This window comes from Lutjanus erythropterus, chromosome 5 (assembly GCF_056507025.1).
Source record: "Lutjanus erythropterus isolate fLutEry1 chromosome 5, fLutEry1.hap2, whole genome shotgun sequence".
Taxonomy (NCBI): domain Eukaryota; kingdom Metazoa; phylum Chordata; class Actinopteri; order Lutjaniformes; family Lutjanidae; genus Lutjanus; species Lutjanus erythropterus.
In genome coordinates, this window is record NC_139321.1 from 29,758,615 (window position 1) to 29,780,961 (window position 22,347).

The 22,347-nt window shown below is 37.4% G+C and overlaps 4 protein-coding genes across 5 annotated transcripts; 2 read left to right on the forward strand and 2 right to left on the reverse strand.

Annotated features, from left to right (window-relative positions):
* Nucleotides 1-277: 277 nt before the first annotated feature.
* Nucleotides 278-3,467, forward strand: ndufa1 (NADH:ubiquinone oxidoreductase subunit A1). The gene is made up of 3 exons (XM_084719563.1): nucleotides 278-519; nucleotides 649-738; nucleotides 3,304-3,467. Exons 1-3 carry the CDS (start codon nucleotides 418-420, stop codon nucleotides 3,322-3,324), a joined length of 213 nt encoding a protein of 70 aa, XP_084575689.1. The 5' UTR covers nucleotides 278-417; the 3' UTR covers nucleotides 3,325-3,467.
* A 1,160-nt stretch (nucleotides 3,468-4,627) lies between these two features.
* On the reverse strand, nucleotides 4,628-9,418 carry nkap (NFKB activating protein). Of its 2 annotated transcripts, none has more exons than XM_084719562.1 (8): nucleotides 8,864-9,418; nucleotides 7,808-7,888; nucleotides 7,595-7,659; nucleotides 7,410-7,502; nucleotides 7,281-7,320; nucleotides 7,001-7,195; nucleotides 6,355-6,504; nucleotides 4,628-5,132 (listed from the first exon to the last, which is right to left on the reverse strand). In XM_084719562.1, the coding sequence occupies exons 1-8, from the start codon at nucleotides 9,244-9,246 to the stop codon at nucleotides 4,958-4,960; spliced, it is 1,182 nt and encodes a 393-aa protein (XP_084575688.1). In that variant the 5' UTR covers nucleotides 9,247-9,418; the 3' UTR covers nucleotides 4,628-4,957. The 2 variants fall into 2 exon arrangements, with proteins under 2 accessions (XP_084575688.1, XP_084575686.1); XM_084719560.1 differs by having other exon boundaries at nucleotides 7,281-7,323.
* A 2,049-nt stretch (nucleotides 9,419-11,467) lies between these two features.
* Nucleotides 11,468-15,040, forward strand: timm8a (translocase of inner mitochondrial membrane 8 homolog A (yeast)). The gene is made up of 2 exons (XM_084719564.1): nucleotides 11,468-11,697; nucleotides 14,197-15,040. The coding sequence occupies exons 1-2, from the start codon at nucleotides 11,587-11,589 to the stop codon at nucleotides 14,356-14,358; spliced, it is 273 nt and encodes a 90-aa protein (XP_084575690.1). The 5' UTR covers nucleotides 11,468-11,586; the 3' UTR covers nucleotides 14,359-15,040.
* Nucleotides 15,041-16,504: 1,464 nt separating this feature from the next.
* LOC146327122 (magnesium transporter NIPA2) lies at nucleotides 16,505-21,652 on the reverse strand. Its single transcript, XM_084719565.1, has 6 exons — nucleotides 21,545-21,652; nucleotides 21,118-21,250; nucleotides 19,644-19,700; nucleotides 19,251-19,341; nucleotides 17,560-17,720; nucleotides 16,505-17,433 (listed from the first exon to the last, which is right to left on the reverse strand). The coding sequence occupies exons 2-6, from the start codon at nucleotides 21,248-21,250 to the stop codon at nucleotides 16,799-16,801; spliced, it is 1,077 nt and encodes a 358-aa protein (XP_084575691.1). The 5' UTR covers nucleotides 21,545-21,652; the 3' UTR covers nucleotides 16,505-16,798.
* Between the last annotated feature and the right edge of the window lie 695 nt (nucleotides 21,653-22,347).

Genomic DNA, 22,347 nt, shown 5'->3' on the forward strand with positions numbered 1-22,347 from the left:
GATTCACAGTCATGTAGACATAGATTCATATGCACAAATGAATCTACATGCTTGTTGTGTGGAGGTTAAAGATTAAAACAAAGACATTTTCTAAGTACATGTATAAGGTTTTTTTTTTCTAAAGAATCACAATGTGTAGTCCCTTCTCTGTTTAATCACAGATATATATATATTTCACAGAACACTGGTCTAGTTATTTTTGCAGGAAGTATTTTTATCAGACAACGCTGTCTGAGAGCTGATGCTTTTCTTTTGAAAATCTCTGGCAGGAAATATTATTCTTGTTCCGTTGGTGGAAGGTCGTTAGCACGGTCGACATTTTGTTAGCTTCTTAGCAAAACAGACTGTCGAGGGCAGTCCCAGGGCAACCTGTCTGCAAAGTTGCTCTCTGTCGCCTGACAGTTAAAGTTTGTAATCATGTGGTATGAAATCCTGCCCGGCTTCGCCATCATGACCGTGTGTCTGATTATTCCCGGCGTCGCCACCGCACAGATACACAAGTTCACCAACGGAGGGAAGGTGAGCAGGAGCTAATGTGGCTCTCAATCATATACCAAAATGTAGACTGCAGCTATACAACTAAATATGCTGCCTGTCAGTGTTTTATACTGTAAACTATCTGATTTAAGCCCGTTGTGTTCCCTGTAGGAGAAGAGGATCGCTCGGGTACCGTGGCAGTGGTATCTGATGGAGAGAGACAAGAGAGTGTCCGGATCAGGACAGTACCATGACTCCAAGGTGAGTGTCCGTCCGTCAGCAGTATTGAAACCTTTTGGGAGGAAAAACTATGCTTTGAATGGCCACCTTTTGATTTTTATCACCATTCGTCACCTTAGGCTTTACGAAGTTGTGATGCGCATTTTCAGAATTTTCTGACGCTCAATGAACATTAAAGGGATAGTTCACCTAAAAAAAAAAATCGGGATAATGCTTCAATTTCCACGTCCCATAATTTCATAGGAAATAGGTGGTAACCACTAAGTAATACATTTGAAATTTCTTATAAATTTTCCTCAAATTTCACGATTAATTATGTGATAATTAGTAAATACATTTTTCTTGTAGCAGTTGGTAATTTACCATGAAACCTGAGGAAAACTTGAAGCTAATGTCAAAGAAAGTTAAATGATGTGAAATGCTTATTCCCACCTACTTGCATGAAAGTGACACTTGCAAATTATCACATATGTACTATGAAATCTGGGGGTAATTTGGAGGTAATTTGGGAGTAATTAAAAAACAAACAAACATAAAAATGCCTCCATACTGCTCTTCTGGAGTAATCCAAGTCACCTAAAGCCCCAACATGCTGTTCACTTGCACACACACATCGTGACACCACACACACACACACACACACACACACACAGAGTTCAGATGGTGTGCACGTGCATGTCAATGTGGCTCCAAGCTAAGGATCTACAGTGAAGATTCAGGCTAAAAACATGATTCCAGGATTCTGCAACTCCAGTGTGAAACTCCAGCAGTGTTTTGTTGGCTAAAAAACTAAACCCAACCTGAATGACTAGGTAATGTCTTAATTTTCATTTTGGGTTTGAACAACAAACACACTGGATTTGACCAACATCTCGAAGCTCTAGTTAATAATTGACTGAAATGGGATAAAGAATTTCTACTGCTGCTATTAAACTATTAGTGTACTAGACTGAACATTAACCAGCTGAAATGTTACAGTAGCATCAGCAGCAGCATCTTTTGTGGCAGTTTTCTTAAAATAATGGCAGAGTCATGTTTTATGGTGTTCATTCTCTGTTTTTTTAATGCACTGGTACAGAATGGTTACTCGGTATCAGCTGATATGCGAAGTTCAGATGTCAGAATCAGTATCAAGAACAATAAAAATATATTGGAACATCTCTTCTCTACTAAATGAGAGATTATTCGCAAAATAAGTGAGTGGAAAAAAACATTAATATCAGATAAAATTAACTTAATGAATTATTGGAAATGTTTATCTCTTAGGCCACTGGTTCATTACCTGGGATCCAGGCCCCCCTTAGGTGGGTGCTAGAAATCACAGGGGTCCCAAGACTTAATCTGCTCTGAGGCTGACAAAATTGGATTTGCACATATTACTAATTTTTTTTAGGTACAAGTTGGGGATGGGGGGTACCACTGTCTTAGGGCAATCAAAATTGTGACGACAAATGTGAAAAACGTACGATGACCTTAGAGTGAAAAATTAGCTACCATTCTATTCTGGGTTAAAAATGTACAAGAGAAAATTAAGGTTGAAAACTCATATCCTTTGAATTGTGCATATTTTGCAAAGAAAGTGCATTGTTTCATGATTTTTTTAAATCCACATTTTCTACTCTATACCTAACTGGAACTGTCTCCCAGCTCGCCATAGACATTATGTCATTATGAGTGTTTATTCAGAAAACATGTTCATTAATAAAACAGGGTGACCTCGATGGTGCACATTTTTTCAGAAAAGATATACAAGATAAATGTAAAAACAGGGAAAATACAGACGGACAAAAGAGGTTACAATGTACCCAAGTTGCTTTTACCCCAAATTTTTAAGGGACCTTTCACCCCAAAATCAAAACTACTTATTTTTCTGCTGGCATGCAGACATCTAGACAGTTTTAGCAAGAGTTGTAGAGTTCTGGGGATATTGGCCGTAGAGATGTCTGTCTTCTCTCAAATATAATTAAACTAGATGTCACTCTGCTTGTGATGCTCAAAGCATATAAAAATAGTCTAGTTTCATATAGGGTGTATTTTCTACTGAACTACACCTGTTAACCGTAATCACCATACAGAAGGAAGTGTGTGTCATGATTGTGTGAGATGTAAATATTTATGGCATTCTCCTTGACTAGGCTGCAACCTCTTGTGCCTGAATAGATGCATGCTTCTTTCTGTGCAGTGATAGGTTAGCAGATAGTAGAACAGCAAGACAACAAAAATAAGCAACCATTAGAATTTCAATGAATAGAATTTTCTTGCATTATGAAAGGTGATTCAGATATCTTGGGAATGACATTTTGTTTTTCCAAACCATTCAATAGAATTGAAAGAATTTGCACATGAAGCCATGCTTAATTAAAACGAGAATAACATGATTGTAAACAAAGGCCCTGTAGACCCACATACATTTATATAATATTTGCTCTGCTCAGGTTAGAGGTGGTCAGAGCTATGCTAGAAATTACATGAGAACAAAAGCTGTCTGGAAGGCAGAGAAATGCAATAAAATGGAAACTGTTGTCTGGTCAGTTGATATGTAAATCTGTGATTGTTAAAAGACTGAAGCTTGTTTTTCCCCAACAGGGACTTGAGAACATCCACTGATGACAAGAAATACAAAGACCCGGATGAGAAGAAAGTCCTTTGTTGTACATCAAAACATTATATTTAACATTCAGATGTTTGTTTTTTCAGTCTTATAAAGGAAAGTTGTCCCTGTTGTCAATTAAACTGTTCCACAATGGAAATCTTGTGCCGCTTTTTGATTCATATGTTGAATTAAAAAAAACAGATGAGATTGGTGCTCTAATCAAATAAATGTACACCTTTACACCCATTTAGCTGCAGTGGAGCTTCTATTTTAAACATTATGTTGCTTATACAGTTGATAATCCAATGTTGCACTTGAGCAATGTATCAATATCTGTAGGGGGAAAGATCTGCGCCACTAAAATGGTATTTTAATTAGTATTATTGGCAACACCTTTGTTTTATTATTTCATCTCAAAATTGCTGCTTTGAAAAAGGTCCATGACACATCTTAGATGTAAGCCAGCTAAAAAAACTTCTTTAAACTGATTAAATGGCTGTTAGACCTGTAACAACTAGTTGATTAATTAATTACTGGACCTTCATAAATTAATTGCAAACTATTCAAGCTTCCCAAATGTGAGAACTTTCTGTCTCTTTTTTTCTGTTTCTGTTTTTATATCATTGTCATTGGGGTTTTTGGATTGAAGTTGTGATGGGCATCTTTCTGACATCTTAAAGACAATTATTAATAGATTAATTGATAATGAAAGTAAGAATTGCTGGTCATCACATCCACAAGAGCCTCCCTGTTTAATTACTGTCATATCCAAAATATATGACTGTCAGTGGTGTTTGAAAAAGAAACGTGTTTTTTTTACCAGTATCTAGCAGCTCTAGTTGATTGAATGAAACAAGGTAAACTATTACTGTACTATATACTGACCACCAGCTGAAATATTTACAATAGCAGCTTGCACAATCACATGACTTGGTATATTATAATAGACAGCTTTAACTAAAGAATGTCAATTCTCAAATGTGAGTGTTTTCTGATTTGTTTGGTCATATGACAGTAAACAGAATATCCTCTTTTGGTTCTGGATAAATGATGTCAAGTTGAGCTTTGGGAAACAGTGTTTAAGATTGCCATTTTATGGGCCAAACTACTAATCACTTAATCAAGAAAAAAGATCTACAGATTATAAGGAATGAAAATCATTGTTATCTGCAGCCAACAAATATGGGAAGTTACTGACAGAAGAGGGCAGAAAAAAAGACATTTCCTTAATATTTGCTTTGTCATTTGAATGAATGACTGGAAGTGTTTATCTTTTCAGGCAACCGAGATTGTGACAACAAATGTAAAACCACAAGATGACCTTAAAATGAAAATTTATTTACCATTCTGAGCAAAATTAACAACGTACAGGAGAAAATTAAGGGTGAAGAATTGAAACTAAAAGGAAAGACTAGGTCCACTGAGCAAACAGGATGGAGAATATTATAATACAACTGAGTACTTTTCAGACTCTCATTTACGCGCATTTATTTACACTTAAATTCCTCCATCCACACTGAACATTCCTTTAAAACTGAATGACATTTTCCTCCCTAAAATAAAACATTTAACACCTCAAATCACAGGACAAAAGTAAAGGTGTCCAGTAAAGGGTAAATCTGAGTGGAAATGATATAAACGCGATGTTCACTTCTCTTCCTTGCCTTTGGTTTTCCTGTACACCATCTCCCTGAAGCTCGACAGGATCTTGCTCTCCCTCTTCCTCCTCTCCTCCTGGTTGAAGGAGGCCAGAGCTCTCTTTTCGTCTGCACTGTAGATCTGGTTCTCCTTTCTCAGACGCACAGCCTCCATACGGCGATGTCTGCAGGGTTACAGTTGACATTTGTCAGTGTCACAGTAATGATACAATGGGCATCTCTCTGGACCACTTTACAGCTATACTGTCACAGGTTCAAAAAATACTGTGTCAAATAGCAGTAATTATACACCACAAAAGAAAATTTGTTGGTGCAATATATTGGTCACTCATTACTAAGACTTGGACAGAGATCATGCAGGTCATTATTGCAAAATAAACTCCTTCAGGGTGAATCAAAACCCCTTAATTTGCTGTAAATTATCCCTTACATAAATTAATTAGCTGAAAACACAATTAATAGAAACAAATTCATTTTTTTTAAATAATTCACATAAAAACACAACACTCTTTGAGAGTTTTGTTTATGTCCCACTCTGTCTATCCTCAGCGGTCTGAACTGTTGCAGAGCAGACATACATCACTTTTCCTTCTGGGTGAGAACAAGGGCTATATAAGTGTCCTAACTGAAAAAAAAAAACTAGTGGTATCATGTCTAAAACCTGCTTTGTCACATGTTGCAAGTCAAGCAATAAAAGAAAAAAAAAAACAGTTTTCTATTTTACTAAATATGCTCAAGAATTCATGTAAAAAACATAAGTTAAATGACCAGCTCTGTTTGAATATCAACATGCCATCGTCAGGTTAAGACAAAAGTGTTTTGCCACTTTTAGCTGGCTAGATGCTGTGACACAAAATGAATCTATTTTTGAACCCAAAAAACAAAATGAGAGACAGCCCTGCAGCAGTATAAGCTCCAAAATAGTAAGGAAATATGACCCTGAATACATGAAAGACAACCTCGAAACAAAATCATGTTTTTAACCTTGTTAACATATTCCATATGGTGTTTTTCATGTGTTACAGGACATATTAGGAGGGAAATAAGCAGTAAACACCATACAATCAGAAGTGGGCTGAAGTTACAAAAGGTTGAGCTGATCTAGCTTCTAATAATGAAACTGTAAAGAAAAGTATAAAGTAATGTAGGAAAAACCTCTCTTAGCTTGTAGTAAAGGGTTTCCTAATAAGCACAAATGCTATCAAAACAGAAATGGTTTCCGCTTGGCCACGGTGATTGTAATTAGATTATAGTAGCGTCACTAGTTGTGATCAGATCTGCTGATCTCTCGTACTCAGAAAAATAGTACTCACTGCATCATACTGACATGAAACATTGAATTCCTGCAGCATGGAGTTTGTAAACCCACTTGTAAACATCACGTACCTGCTGCCGCTCATCACGTAGCCAGACTTCTCAAAGTTTGCGATCTCGTCGCTGGTGAGACCGATTTCACCTCTTCTTGGGATACGTTTGCCTGCTTTCACGTACTCCGCCATCGCAGCACCTTCACCTGGCAACAGTGCGTGACCAAAACTGGAAGAACAGAAAAGATGCACTTATTGAAAAAGTAAGCAACATTTACTGGAAGAGCCATAAATGTAGAAAAAAAGCCCTGTAAATATACATTCTTGAAATGTACTTGCTTTTTCTTAGCTGAGTAAAGACTTGCTCATACCACTGTTAGCAATGTTATGAAACCAACTTTTACGACTGCAACTAAAGTTTATCTTCATTACTGATTATCCTACATATTATTTAATTGACCAACTGCTTGGCCAACAATCAAAAATTGTGAAAAAATAATGTCTTAAATTCCCAAAGTCCATGCTGACTTTTTCAAATGTCTTACTTAAAAAAAAAAAGCTCTAAAACTCTGAGATATTCAGTTTTCGATCATATGTGAGATGAAAAACATCCAATATTCACATTTCAGAAGCTGGAGCAACAAATTTATGAGCCTTGATAGCATGTCTGTGAAGCTGTAGAGCAGTGCTTTAACAGCGATAAGGCTAACATCACATAAACTCACTCGAGAGGTCTGTCATCCTGGGACATGTGGGTGAGCGGAGCTTCAGGGCCGACCATGTGTTCGTCCATGCAGGTTTTCTCCACCCACATCACACTGCTGGGATCCTCCTCCTCTTCCTCCTCTGACTCCTCACTGCTGGAGTTGCTGGACTCCTTACGGCTCTTCTTTGCCTTCTTCTTCTTGGACTTCTTTGACCTGTTAGGAAACGTGATGTCTGATTAATCAAAATGTGCCTGTCAGTGTGAATGAAGCTGAATTATAGCTGAACATTAGCACTTACTTTTTGCTCTTCTTTTTCTTTTTCTTCTTCTTAATTTCTTCTTCTGAAAGATAAAAAGATTATACTTAAACTGAAAAAACTAATAAACACTTTGTTGAGCTTTATTAAATGTAATAATGACTGTCTTACCATCTGAATCTGACTCTAGCTCGCTGTCCTCTGAGTGCTTCTTCTTCTTTCTCTTCTTGGATTTCTTCTTCTTCTTTTTCTTCTTCCTCTCTTCTGTCAATGTCAGACAAAATTCCTTGTAGATTCAAACGGCATTTACATTATTACTGTAATATATCTGTGATCAAATGCTGTGCTTGCTGTACCTTCTGAGCTCGATTCTGAACTGCTGTTTTTCTCATCTTCTTCAACTGGTGTAAATTCATCAGAGCTGGTGGAGACAAATGAAAGAAATAATGCTTTTTGAACCCGTTGATACACAGAGGTGAGCCATATTATCCTCTTTTGGTGCAGTACTGGAGAAAAAGATGCATTTCAAAAACATCATCAGTGCTCTGGAGGAGAGATTCTTGACTTACTCTGGCTCTTTCACTCTTGGTGAATATCCCCAAACTTCAGGACAGCCTAACTCACCAATCCTCTCCCTCTCCTGCAGACGTCTGTAACACAAAGACAGGCAGATGCAGCAGTCTCAAAGAAACAACTGGGTATCTAAACATCACTATGGCAATGATGAAACACATACAGAGACCAAAAGAAGAAAATTAGTCAATTACTACTGTGACACAAGCCATTTTTGAGTAATAACAACTAAAAACGAAAAAGGACACATGATGGTTACAGTTTCAAAAAGAGTTTATTCATTTTTTTCCCAATTCCAATGTTAAAATATCCTCCTTAGGCTGTGAAATAAATTAATGACTATCCAACATGAAGTTTGGACATTTCACTGATGTTATTCTATTCTAAACCTTTTAGCATTGTAGAAATTAGCATTTCTCAGTAACTGAATGAATTTATTCTTGGAGACCTATGTTCCAAGCAGAGCCAGACAGATATACCCACCAGCCTGATATTGGCATGGCACAGCTGTATCTCTGTATATGTTTTACAATTTTACAGAATGTACTGCAGATTGTGTTTTTTGTTTGCTTGTTTGTTTTATAGGCAGCATTTTATGTATATTAGATACCTTTCTTGATTCAAGTTTTTCTATTTATTTTCTTTTATTTATAACAAAATCAAGTGTAAAAAATACCAATATAGCAATTTTATAGCGTTTTTTTTTTTTTACTGCCTGATATTGGTATCAAATGCTTAAATGTATAAACATGTAAATGACTGCTGGTAGTTTATTTATTTGTGCTTTATGTCCCAGAGCTTGGTGTGGAGGTAACAGAAAAAATAAATATGGTTGTTACTGCTGTCATCAATATTTATTTTCTTTATTATTATTTTCTTTGGGTAGGAGGGAAGCAGGGGCAAAATATGGAGGGACAATTCTTGCCATTTAAGTTGAATTTGTATATTTTTGCATCTAATAATCATTTCAATAAAATATTATTGGGGGAAAAAAAGATCAAATTAGAGACGACGCTTTCACGAAATACTTGTTAGCTGTTTTCGTGTGTTACCTGGCGATAAAGGCCTCTTGTCGCTGTCTCTGAGCGTCGTCTCTCTGCTGCTCGGACCAGTGGTTGTGGTTGTGACTGTGGCTGTTGTTGGTGGTGTTGTGTCGCTCTCTGGATCTGGACCGGGACCTGGACCTGCTCCGGCGGGGGCTTCCAATGCGGATCCGTCGAAGGTTTCTCGCCTCTCTGAATCTGCGCTCCCGTTCCTCCCGTTCCCTCTCCCTGTTCCGCGGCTTCGGCAGTTTGGGCCCGAAGCTGTCCGGAGACAGGCTCCGTTCACGGCTGTCGCTGCGGTGGCGGCTGCGGGAACGAGTCCGGGGTCTCCGGGCCCGAGGACTCCGAGGCTCCGGGCCGCTGTCAGAGCTCGAGCGGTCCGACTGAGGCATACCTACTGACGGCTGAGACTCAAACCGAGACTACGGTACACACTGAAGATAAAGGGTCGATTATTTCAGTGGAGATTAACAGAAAAAAGTTCACGCGCTCATGTTTCTTCTCTTTTCTGTTGTACGCAATCAAAGCGTCTAATAACAGGAAGTGCTGTGTGTTCGTCACCAAACACACACCGGTATGAACATGAAACCTACATAGTTCCGCTTCTATTTAATAAATTGTAGTTCATCAAAATGTAATAAGTAAATAAGTAAATACATAAATAAACTTACAGGAAAAGGCAGGTCTTTGGTAGATCTTCTATTTGTTTCAAAGTCTCCGAAGAGCTTTAACCTTTAAGTACATTTTCCTGTTTTTACTTCCGAGGTGGAGATCAATGAGCTTGAATGCTGCGAAATTCCACAAGTTGTACAAGTCAGTATAAGTGACACTACCGAAATGGCAATGTGTCACAATTTCACTGTTGGCGTTGATTTTTATTATCATTATTTTACGTCACTTTTTATTCATATTTAACCCAGTGATATGGAGCTGATGTCAGATAGTTTAATGTGTAATTGAAGAACGGCTGGAACCAAGAAGAATACACATATAAAAAGCAATGGTCCAGTGGTCATATTTCATTCTCTTGGACAAAACTATCAATAAATCCAACATCAATGAGCTATATGGGTTTTTTGAGAAAAGTTAGACAGAGTTACAGCATATGAAGCAAATAAAGAACAGTTTGATATAAACAGTAAAATAGAAAAATCTTTTATTGTTTGTTTATGTGTAGCTCGTTATTAATGTGTGATTACAGAGGAATTACAGAGTAATCACATGGCAACAACAGAGCCCATCAGTCATCCAAACCTGCCTACACCTATTCCACATGCTGCAGCAAGGGGTTATTGACAAGGCCTGCTCATCCTTTTTCTGCTCCATATTTAATGGTGCATTCCATTTGAATTATCATCCAGAAATTCCAACTTTGCAGCAGGAAATTTCAGCTGAAATTCGGGGTCCCATCCACCCTGACCTCAAAATCCAATATGGCTGCTCCACGGTAAAGGTTCTCATTAAACCAATAGTACACACAGTACTGTCTGTGGACACAATGCTTCAATATGTATGCACGAAATACTGCAGTATCAAGCTCAAAAAAGTTTTTCCAACTTGTACTGGAACATTTGGGTGTGACGTCATTCCCAGCACTGGCTTCCGACCCCAGAGGTAAATGGAACACTCCATTAATTCTGACATTGCATGGGCATTTATATGCCAATAAAATGCACAATGCACTCAATATTTGGACAGTATTTTGAACATTCCCTCACAAAACTGTACAGGTCTTTCCTTTAAATGATGCTCATATTGTAAATAATGTCTGCATAAACTAAAAAGTGGAGAAAACTCATTTACTAACAACTTATTTCAATGGATTTTTGAGGTTTGATACCAAGTTCTTATGTTTTGAAAAAGTTCTACTAACTAGCAATGTTTTGTTGAGAGAATTTATTTTTCTTCTTTAGACGAATTTGAATGAAATTAGAAACAAAGAAAGTATTTTAAAAGTTATTGAGTAAACCCACTGAAGTGAAAGTGAATGATGAAGTGAAAGTTAATAATTTAATATTTTCAACCATTTTATTTTCAAGCACGCAATGACAAATCAGGTTCACAGCTCACTGTGAGCAATTTTTGAAATACAATTTTTTGAGGTTTCTACAACTCAAAGAAGAAAAAGAATTATCTTTACAAATTATTTTCACTGACAGAAACTTTGTTTAATTTATTTCAACACTGAAGAGTTTTAGTGTGACTCAAAACTGTAGTGAATGAAGTTCCCTTGAAACTGAGTTTTCTCAACTTTTTTAAGTGGTGTATTTATGCCTTCTTCTACTTGCAGTAGTTGCTTTCATCTTTATTTATTTATTTTTCTTATCTGTGATAAATTCATTGTATGTGAAAACCTACTTGGAAATAAATCCCAATTCTGATTCTGAAATGAAAAAACATTTTTTTTTCTTTTTTAAATTGTACCAGGTCATGTAATTAACTAAATATCAATCACCTTAAAACAAGGCAACAAACAGAAAAAAACAATCTAGATTTAAAAAAAAAAACAAGACTAGACTATTTACAATTTTCAGTCAATATTTTGTATTTCATAATCACACCGCGCATTTGAAAAATTACGTATGAATGATGACGACAAGAGCGCGCCCTGTGATTGGCTGGACTCCTTCCTGTTTCCTGTCGTCCATTCATACACGTGAAGGTCAGCAATAGAGCCACAAGAGTTTCAGAATTAGAAAAATTCTGCTCTTACGACCTCACCTTAACAAAACATGGACGGCCAGGCAGCGACAGCCGACCCTCAGCTTCAGCATTTCATCGAGATCGAAACTCAAAAACAAAGATTTCAGCAGCTGGTGCATCAGATGACAGAGGTTTGCTGGGTAAGAGGAGCTTTAAGCTAGCACTGCAGCTCTGCGATGTACTTTTTTCAAATTTAACTGATAGGTATCAGCTTGCCTTACTTTGACAAAACCAGTTGCAGATATATTTTGTATTTGTTGTGGTCAAATAATGAGATACACATGACAACATTAGGGCACACGTTATGTGTGGCTCCGGTATACCATATGTATGTATGTCACTCCGGTCACAACGTTAGCGTTCCGACGTGAACAGGTTTGAAACGTTATGTTCTCCTGTTTCTGCTTCATGCTACATCCTTAAGTTTCTTTGTGATCCTCTGAATGTTAACTGTCTGCTCTCTGCTCGAGTAACGTGAAACAAACTTTTAAATCTCATATTTCTCTGGACTGCAATGGTCGTTACTCTGGTCTGGTCTAGAAGGGAACCCTATACCCGCGTCAGATCTCGGGGGTTAGCGGTGGGTAAGTTTAATGAAACAATTATCTTTCTCTAGCCCTAATCAAATGTTACTTTGTCCCTATATTACTTACATTTGACTTTTGACCACCGCCTTGTCACACTGTAAACCATCATTAATTTGTACAAGATGCATAATAAAGAAACAACGCATACAAATCGCGAGAGCTTCGCAAATCAAGGGTTCCCTCCTAGACATGATGGACCGGCCTGTGATACGTTAGTGTAACAGAGCTGCGGACTTCAGAGCCAAACCAAGCGTCAGTTGTGTGGAAATGTTGAATTTAAATGTTGTTTCCTTTATGACAATATTTTATCATATTGGACTGAAAAGAGACATCTGTGAGGTCACGAAAATACCCCCGAGGACGCAGCCTGCTGCTGTTAAACAGTATAAAATAGAGACTTAAACGTAGTCCTCTGTTTTCTCACGGAACTTTACGTGATGTAACTACTAGGTAACTACAGAGTGCTGAGGTCACGGATGGGGCCACGTGCCATTGTAAGTTAGGGATGGGTACCATGGATACCAAACTTTCGATGTTGATATGATACGATCTGTTACAATTTTATCTATACCTATGCTGATTTTTTTTTTCAGTGGGTATGTAATTTTTCTAAATAGTGGAGATTTTTAGATAAAGAGATCGACACATAGTGGCCATTAATAACACATTAAATTAAGTACAATTAAATAAATATGTTTGTGTTAATTAACCGAAATTTTATCGAAATTGCAATATGGTCTACTGCAATTTTCAAGTTTCAGGTCGTGTAATATTTGTTAATGGCGAAATGTGGGCCAAAATACCATTTTAAATTAAATATTGCGGTGCTTCAGATGTCTTGGCCAACACATCACTGTTTAGACTTCAGAAAACATCATTATTTAGTACAGACCACTGAAAAAAATAACACACCATAATTGTTGTTATGTGGTTTTTAGTGGAAATTAGAATTTTTTTTTTAAATGATCCTTCCCTCTAATATCGCAAATCATATTGCAATTGCAGTATCAGTCAAAATAATTGCAATTAGACATTTTTTCTAAGTCGTTCAGCTCTAATGTTAATATTTGTAAAATTCTACAAAATGAAAAAATATCTTGTTTTTGTGTACAGCCTGACTAATAAATCAGTAGACCAATATACCAGCCTATTATTGATCTACCACAGTCTATATCTGTATTGGCATATATTGGCAGCTTTCTGTGTATATTTTTCTTTATTTTGGTTTAATACATACACATATATTAATTTATACTTATTTATAATAGTTAAAAATATTGGTAAAAGTTAACTGTACTGTATTAAACTGTATAACATCCTGCCACCATTATATATCTTTGTCACAAGTGGTAACCACTTTTGAGAGATCACTGCAAAAATGTCCTCATGTGTATATATAATATACTAATATTCTGTACATTATATTTTGTTTAAAGAATGTTGGACAATCTATCGACATTGAAATTATTTTACTCCTTAATATCAGTATTGGCACTAAATATCCAGCATCAGTTGGGCTCAATTTTTGTTTAGCCTCTACAAAAGTTTCATGGTGTGTTTATAATAAAAGGTTGAAGAGGTTACTCATGTTGCTGTTGTGTGACATTTTTCTTGTCACAAACAGCACACCTTGCTGTATTTTAATATACAAGTTGAAAAGTAGCACTAAACCAGGCTTAATTTCCTTTCTGCTATTTCTCACAAATTTTGTGCATAGTCCTGTGACTCTCCATGGCTGCATTCTCAATTTTCATGTCTCCAGAGTCATGTGACACAGTCCATTTAAATTTGTCAGGGCTGTTTATTGGTACAGGCATTATACAGATGTGCTGAAACCGTTTGGAAGTGATGCAGCCACCCATGTTTTGTATTTATATATATTATCAATGTTTTAAAGGAATCGGTACCACATGAGGAGCTTTTAATATATTCTGTAATGTTATTTTATCACACTTTAAACAGACAAGCTCTTGTGCTAAATGTGACGTACCACTTGTAATACCTTGCATCGCCCGTTGCACCTCACCTTAATTGGTCTGTGTCTGTCACCAGGAGAAATGTATGGACAAACCCGGGCCAAAGCTGGACTCAAGGACAGAAATGTGCTTCGTTAACTGTGTGGAGCGATTTATTGACACCAGCCAGTTCATCCTGAACAGACTGGAACAGACTCAGAGGAGCAGGGGCTCATTCTCTGAGACCATGTCAGACTAAAAACTGTCACTGAAAGGACCTGAAGAGACGCACGCACGCAGCCCCCCCGCTCTGCAATGAGGCCGTGTGGTCCTGACAGCTGACTGTTATGTCGCAGAACTGTCCCTCCAACTGGAAAAAGGAACATTTAAGTGTTACTTTTGATGCAAGTGCCTGAGATTAACACCATGTGTGGACTCATACAGAAGTCTAGTCTCTTTTATTTGTTCTCCATATAGCAGGAGATTGTAGTCTCTTGTTAGCAGTGACTTTATGTTGGTTTTGTTTGTAAAGTCATGGAATTCAAGTCAATTCACGGCTCAGACTGTGAAACTGATCTTGAATGTTTTAATTCACGGCTGTAAACTAGTGGGGTCAGTGTGGGAGACTGCGGAAAGATGAATGCATCCATGATGTTCAGTTTGCCAGCTGTTTTTGACAGACATGAGGACTTCACCACACACACTGTTGTAATTTAAGAGAACTAACAATGTCGTGACTGAATGGGTGTGAAGTTCTGGACTGTACATATGCAATAATAAACAAAATGCCAAATAACTCTGTCTATCTTCTGGACAACTGTAGTCAAATCATGTTGCAATTAGGTTTTAATCAGCGTTATCAAACTTAAAAAGTAACAGTCACATCAGAGATATATTACAGGTTGGCACATGTTGGGAATAAATTTAGACAAGAAAAAACATTCTTTGGTGCAGTTTGTATATTATACTGAGGTATTACAGTAAGAGGAATTATTCAAACTTGCTCTTCAACAACAGATGATTGAAATGCATTCAGAGCAAATCATGTTTTCTGTCTTCACACTGGTTGGAAAATCATATTTGTATATGCCAAGGTTAAAAGTGCAAACCTATAAATAAGGTTATGGTTTCCAGAAACAAGGCACAATGTTGCGTATGCAGTCTAATATTCAACATTCAATTATTGTTTAACGTTAAAAAAAATGTAGACAGCAGTGCAACTAACATTATACTACACACTAAAATTCTTTTCTTTTTAACCAAAGTGAAATGATGTGTTTGCAACATGTGCAAGCAAGAATATACATTTAAATGAAATCCAGTGTGCTGATAGTAATGTTATGCTCACTCTAGGCAGCGTTGTTCATCCAGTGCATACTGCTTTCTGTAAGACGGACTCAAAATTCAGATTTAGTAAACTAACTTATTATGATTACATGCACAAAACAATCATTTTTTGCCCTTACTCCAAATAAGACAATATTCCTACTGAACTGTTTACCAACAGTCTCACTTATGAACAGCTTTGCATACTCATACATTATGACAAGGTGGACTGGCTGGAGCTGCTTGAGCCATTTTGCTTCTTTGTGTCAAATAGAGATGAAACACTAAAAATCTCACAGTGACCAAAATCATCCTGACTGTTATCCTCTGGGTGCTCCGGTTTCCCCACCATCAAAAATATGTATGCTATGTCAATTCTCCACTCAATACCCCTGACCAAGGTGATCTCAGAACTGGAGTTAGTCCCCACACACTGCACAGTGGTTTTCAGGATAGGTTATATGCAGAGACTGACACTCACTGTATAATTGTGCTTTATACGGTTGTATATGACAATAAAGTTGACCTTTCCATCGCCATGATTTGACACGTCCTTTGCGATGTCACTGTTTTTACTGATGCAAAACATATCTATGCTGCATGCTGCGTCTGGTTTGGTTCTTGCTGGACAGTATTCACTGTGTTTTTTCAAAGTGCAGTAATCAAACAGTTATCATAATTAAAATCTGAAATGGTAATACTGCTCATTAAGAATTTTATCACGGTTTATCATGAAACCAATTATCGTTTCACGCCTAGTGTCAAAATAGTATTTTTTTTTTAAGTTTTCCATTGGTTGCGACTTGTTCAAATATCCAAACACAGACTACTTCTTTTTATCCATTCAACCACCTTCTTGGAAAGGCATTGCAATATTTGCACATACCCAAAAATCTGTTGTTATCCAATGTTTAAAAGTAGGTGTGTCTCTCCTGACCAGAAATGTGGGACCCTCTTTTATTCATGCATCTCTACCCCTGCCTTGTTGGCTAGTTGGTTTGTTCTGAACACACAGAGCTGATTGTAGACAGGCAGAGGCCATGTAACTAAACTGTAGTAAAAAAAAAAAAAAAAAATTCAAATGGATATTCTGAATGTGATGTACGCATGTCCAAAAAATGCTCCTAAAATCGTAATAATATTGGCGTATTCCACATCTTTATCAAAAGTTGCAACCTTCAGAATAAGGCCTGATTCAGAATATCCAAACAGAACATACAGTTTACACGACCTGTATCAGATTTAGAATACTGTCACATTCTAGATGATAGTGTGCATGTAAACATAGTCATTGTAAAGCTGTGATGTGCATTTTAAAGCTTCAGAATTGCAATAAGCAATTTTTCCAAATACTGACAAGGCTATGGTCCTCCTTATGGAGCTCTCTGGTGCGTACCCCAGCCCCCCTTTGAACTTCCTTCTCTGGGCAGCTTCATCTCATCTTCTGCTTGTGTGTCGTGGCTTGGAACTGCCACATAAGGCTGGTGCCCCCAAGGATACCCCTGAGGCCCCTTCCTCAGGTAGAGTGGAAGGGAATCTACGCTAAATGTAATGTCCTTGAAGGCATGGAGGAGGAAGATTCCCAAAATGATGGTGAGGAACCCACTAATTGTCCCCACGACTCCGTCTGTGGTCATACTCAACCATTCCTTGAAAAGGATGGCTGAGCAGGCCATGACGGAGGTGGTGAAGAAGACGTAATAGATGGGAGTGACTAGGGAGGTGTTAAAGATGTCGAGGGCTTTGTTCAGGTAGCTGATCTGAATGCTGACACAAACTACCAGGCAGATGACTAATGACCAGAACAGGGGTTCCTTCAGCACTGCTGTCCCGGCAAACAGCTCCTTAATGCCAATGCCCAGGCCCTTGACACAAGACACAGAGAGGGAGCCAATCACAGAGCAGATCAGGATGTAGACCAGCACATTCTTCTGTCCAAACCGCGGCGCCACAGCAAAGATAAGAACCAGGCTGCTCCCCACAACGCACACAGCAAACACAATGAAACCTATTGGGAGCATTCAAGAATGAGTTAGTACCCTGAAAATAAAAAAAAATCCATCCAGCCCTTATCTGGGATTCAGTTTCCAGTGTGGTTAATCACATGTTCACACTGATGAAGAGCTGCTCCTACCTGGGTCCATGAGCTTCTCAGCCATGGCAGTGAGAGAAGCAACCTCTTCCTCCTGCGGGGCATGGATCACCATCACTGTGGAGCCCAGGACGCACAGCAGACAGCCAATCTTACCGTGAACATTCAGCCTCTCATTCAGAAAGTAAGAGGAGAGCACGGCACTGGACAGACAAACAAATGATGACAGACAATAACATGACACAGACAGTTAGCACATATACTATACACTAGGGATGTGATGATACCAAAAACTCACTCATGTTATTGAATATTAAATCCATGTGCAACATTTTTTGCTCTTATGAAATTTGTTTTTCCGTTTAACTAGGGAGATGTTAATGATTAATCATTAAACAATTTATTGCTGTTAAGAATAATAATCAATAATCAGTCCATAGTATAGAAATGGCAGTAGTTGTGTCTCATTTGACATTGTTTTGTCTGGCAGCTTAACTTAAAGTTAGAAAAATTAAGAAAAAACGTGAATAAAAATGAAAATGAGGTAAAAAGAGAAAAATGTGTTTTGTATCTTATTAAGGATTAATTGATTAATCAATTGTTAGTTTTCAACCATTGGCCATGGAAAATGTGCAACCCTACTTTTAACTTAAAATGCTTCTGCTTTTCTTCTTCAATCAAATAAAATAAAGTACCCAGCCTTGACCTAAGCATGCAAGAAATAAGCTGTCTTTTGGCTAGTTTTTGTTTGAGTCACTAGCAGGCAAAATAAAACAAAAATGATCAAATAAAAGAATTAACCATGTAATATCACGGTATATGTTTAAAAAATAAATTACACTTCATTATTATGTCAGCCTTGTCCTGTTTGGCTGCATTTCAAATTATACTGCAATTGTAGATTTACATAATAAATCCTATCATCATTAATTTAATGATCTAAATTACCTACTGTCAGGTGTACTGGACATATACCTGCACATGCAGATTTATGTCCATGGAAACAGTTTCACTCATTCTGTCTTTTTTCTCTGTGATTCAAACCTCCCTTTGACACCCTCTTCTTTGGAGACATCCTTCACTTCTTGCTGTAGCAAGGCATTTTTTCTACTTTGAAGCCATTTTCATATTGAGATATCTTCTCTTTATGTCATTGACAGCCCGACCCTCAGGTAACACATCATCACAGCTCTCGGTTAACATGTTTCTTTGCTTTAGCAGGTTTTTTAATTCCACTGCTGACACTGTTAAAATGACAAATTTTCCATTACGGATCTCTGAAAGCAGGACGTCAAACTCCAATCTCGTAAAGTTCTTTTTTTCTCTTTCATGCCATTTTCATGAATGAACACTTTCTGACATATGAGGCAGGAGGCCTAGCCTTATATGGTATTATTGGTGCGTTAATTATGCTAAATTACAAGTCTCATGCACGTGCAGTCAAATATGCACATATGGATCATTTACAGTTATCTGAAGTTATGAGTGTTTGTGGAATCTGACATGACAAGTTTGTACAACAAAAAGTAAGAGAAATTTAAGATAAGAATACAAAAAGTTTTTGTGAGATCAATTCATTGTTGTTTTTTGTCTTTTCTTGGGATAAGAAAAAATATAGAATATCACCATTCTTAAATACATGGCATGGAGTATCTGTATCACGCTAAGCAAACGTCCGATAACTCTTGATAACATAAGTTGTGTGAAAACGGTGAAATAAAACTCTCAATTACCTTACAAGTACACTCAATGCTCCAAGAGGAGTCACCAGTGTGGCCGGTGCAAATGCGTATGCAGCGAAGTTAGCAGCCTCTCCAGCTCCCACTAAAGTATAAACACGAATTGCAATTGATTAAAAAGGCGAAATATTATTCTGTCCCAACCCACATGTGCAAATGTGCTCTTTGGAGGAATGTGCACTTCAAAGATATGGTGTGGGTGCTGCATCTGCTGCAACATCACCAGCAAAAATACCAAACCCACAAGAGCCTCATTTTGCCACAGGAAACAAAGACCACAATGTTTATAGAGCATGACTGGTGAGCAGTGTAACCAAATGGAAAAAAACCACATCTGACCATGTTAATCATCTTGAGAAGAATTAAGTCTGTAAATCTTTCACTTACTTGAAATTAGTCCAGCCCACCACAGCCATTCCTTCAGGTAAGCATACCCCCCCTGACCTGTGAGGTGCAGAAAGGAAAAACTGGAATAGATGTTGTAACGGTTGCAAGTTTCTTACTTAGAATGATTCCTCACTGATTTTAAAGGAGCAATATGTAACAATTGTATGTTCCAAACATGAATACAGTGAGTTGGAGTCATAGACAGTATGTAAATAAGTTGAAAGCCTCTTAAATAAAAGATCTATGGTTGAAGTGAGTTGTTTCCCCTTGCCCCCTTCTCCTCAGACTGGAGGAAGCTCAGGCCGGCTGCAGGAACGCTGCAGGAGCACAAGACAAGTGCAACACTGTAAGCTGATCAGCTGGTTTTAACTGTCAATTGTCTGTCAGTGTAAAGTTAAGCACGTTATACTGAAAACAAAAGCCCACTGCTCTGAAAATACACACTCTGGAGTTGGAGTTCAGTGACTGCCAGGCAGAACCCATTAACATATAGCTGAATTTAACCAATATAAGCATCTCCTCCTTCTAAAAGATTATTCATAATCTCTTATGTTTCATAATATGACCACTATTTGGTGAACATTCGCCATTCCTTTGAACTCTAATTAATGTGAAATGGTAAAATAATAACAAAAGTTACAGGCCAGAATAAAAATGTCAAAGGACACTGTGGCTGTAGTGTTATTGTCAGAGAAGAGAATTTTTCAATTTAACATGTTTCCTTAATCTCTGATTTATCATGGTCATTTTATGATTTATTACAGTAAATATATTGCAGATTTCTCCTTTAAGTTGGAGGGTCATTAGCCTCTTTCACCAAGAAATACACTACATTAATATGACAGTTACTGTATAGTGACATTGCATGTTAACATTTTACATACAAGACATACGACCACCTTATAAAATATGATGTGTTGTTGTAGATTAAAACTATGTAAAGTCAGTGATATTTGTTCCATTTCAACCAGCTGTAAACAAGCTTGAGTAAACTGTTGCTTATGCAGTGAGTAATCGAATAATACAATACATAATGATACAGCTGCATGTATTCATCGGTTAATCAAGTCGATTTATGGACAATTAATCAGCAACTATTTTGATAATCCACCAATAGCTTGAATCATTTTTCAAGCAAAAAAGTCAAACATTATTTAGTTCCAGCTTCTCAAAAGTGAGGATTTTATGCTTGTTTTTTGTACGTGATCGTTAACTCAACAGAAGTAAGTTATATAACAGCTAAATGATCTGAATACTTCTTCCACCACAGTCCATACTGCATACCGTAGATATAATGTACATATATCTACATCTACGCTGCATATAGCCTGAAGGCTGATTATTTACATGTAAAAGAGTACTTAACGTTACGGTACTGTCAGTTGTAGTTCTACGTTACTTAACTAAGTTATGAGTATTTCCTCCAGCACTGACTGCTAAAGTTTGGTTTGTATGTTAATAACGCTTACAGTACCTGCTCGCATGGAGCCCTTGCTGGCCAATCGCAGCAGGCCTTTCTTCTTCAGGATGAAACTTGCACCGATAAAAACACTGGAGCTCACAGCCAGAGACAGACCGATGTAGAAGTCCAAACGGTTCACTTCCATCTGAAATTACGGACAACGCAGATGTCGTTTCTTCGTAGGTTTATGTTCAAATAACTGAACTTTATTGAGAAACGAAGCTTTCAGGAACTCCTCAGGAGTCGAGCGACAGACACCTCATGTTTAAAATCACATGATAGGCTGACTGTGTCTACTGCGACGAGCCTTAAACTAGCTTCTTACACACCTAGAGGAGCCAAGAAATTAAAAACTAACCATTTCCAACTTCGCTTCAATATAGTTAGGTTTTACAACAATATTAAACTGTCGTTTATGTCAATTTGGAAAGTACTTTACCTCCGCTGTCACGTAAGCCCCATTCGTCGTCGTTAAGTGATTCAGGAAGTGAAGCGGCTGATTGGCTGGCCGTCTGCGTTGCCTGGGAAACGGTAGGAGGGCGGAGCTTCTTCCTTCTGTGAGGAAACTTTCTTTCTTTTCATTGCCTGTATGTTTATAGAAGTTGTAACTTGGGCATCGGTTTAGACTTATATATTAAATGTCATATTTTCCAGATAAATTTGTTAAGAAATTGTATCTCTTGAACACCAGATGATATGGGTACAAAATATGTGCTTAACGAATGCATAACTAATATTCATGACGATCTAATTCCATCCGCTACTGGCATTAAATTCCTTGACTTAAACACTGTGAAAATATTTACAAGTGAAGGTACTGCATTCTAAACCTTACTTAAATAAAAGTATAGTATTATCAGTGAAATGTACGCATAGTATCAAAAGTAAAAGTAGTCAGTGTGTAGAAAAATGGTCCCTGTCAGTATTTTACTATCATCTATGATATTTTTGAATGAGATTATAGTAGGGCTGCATGATTTGGTAAAAAAAAAAAAAAAGAAGTCATATTACGATCATTTTGACTGAAATTACGACTGTGATATGAGTTACGATTAGTGGAAATGATCCGTTTTGCATTACTGAAAAAGAAACTATTAAAATCATGATGATGTGGTTGAGGTCTATATAAAATTTATCAATAAAAACATCATACTCAAGTGTCTCATCTGAATCCAGCAACTACAAAACAGTCCACGTCTCTCCCAATAATAAACGATAACTTGACAACAGAACATTGCAAAG

Excerpts from the sequence above, each read along its gene's own strand:
- timm8a (XM_084719564.1), top strand. The coding sequence starts at position 11,587 with ATGGACGGCCAGGCAGCGACAGCCGACCCTCAGCTTCAGCATTTCATC. Across the intron at positions 11,698-14,196 it reads AGATGACAGAGGTTTGCTGG|GAGAAATGTATGGACAAACC; the intron begins GTAAGAGGAGCT and ends GTCTGTCACCAG.
- nkap (XM_084719560.1), bottom strand. The coding sequence starts at position 9,246 with ATGCCTCAGTCGGACCGCTCGAGCTCTGACAGCGGCCCGGAGCCTCGG. Across the intron at positions 6,505-7,000 it reads CAGGATGACAGACCTCTCGA|TTTTGGTCACGCACTGTTGC; the intron begins GTGAGTTTATGT and ends CTGTTCTTCCAG. Across the intron at positions 5,133-6,354 it reads TACGTGATGAGCGGCAGCAG|ACATCGCCGTATGGAGGCTG; the intron begins GTACGTGATGTT and ends GTAACCCTGCAG.
- ndufa1 (XM_084719563.1), top strand. The coding sequence starts at position 418 with ATGTGGTATGAAATCCTGCCCGGCTTCGCCATCATGACCGTGTGTCTG. Across the intron at positions 520-648 it reads AGTTCACCAACGGAGGGAAG|GAGAAGAGGATCGCTCGGGT; the intron begins GTGAGCAGGAGC and ends TGTTCCCTGTAG. Across the intron at positions 739-3,303 it reads GACAGTACCATGACTCCAAG|GGACTTGAGAACATCCACTG; the intron begins GTGAGTGTCCGT and ends TTTCCCCAACAG.
- LOC146327122 (XM_084719565.1), bottom strand. The coding sequence starts at position 21,250 with ATGGAAGTGAACCGTTTGGACTTCTACATCGGTCTGTCTCTGGCTGTG. Across the intron at positions 19,701-21,117 it reads CAAGGGCTCCATGCGAGCAG|GTCAGGGGGGGTATGCTTAC; the intron begins GTACTGTAAGCG and ends TGCACCTCACAG. Across the intron at positions 19,342-19,643 it reads GTGGGCTGGACTAATTTCAA|TGGGAGCTGGAGAGGCTGCT; the intron begins GTAAGTGAAAGA and ends TTTATACTTTAG.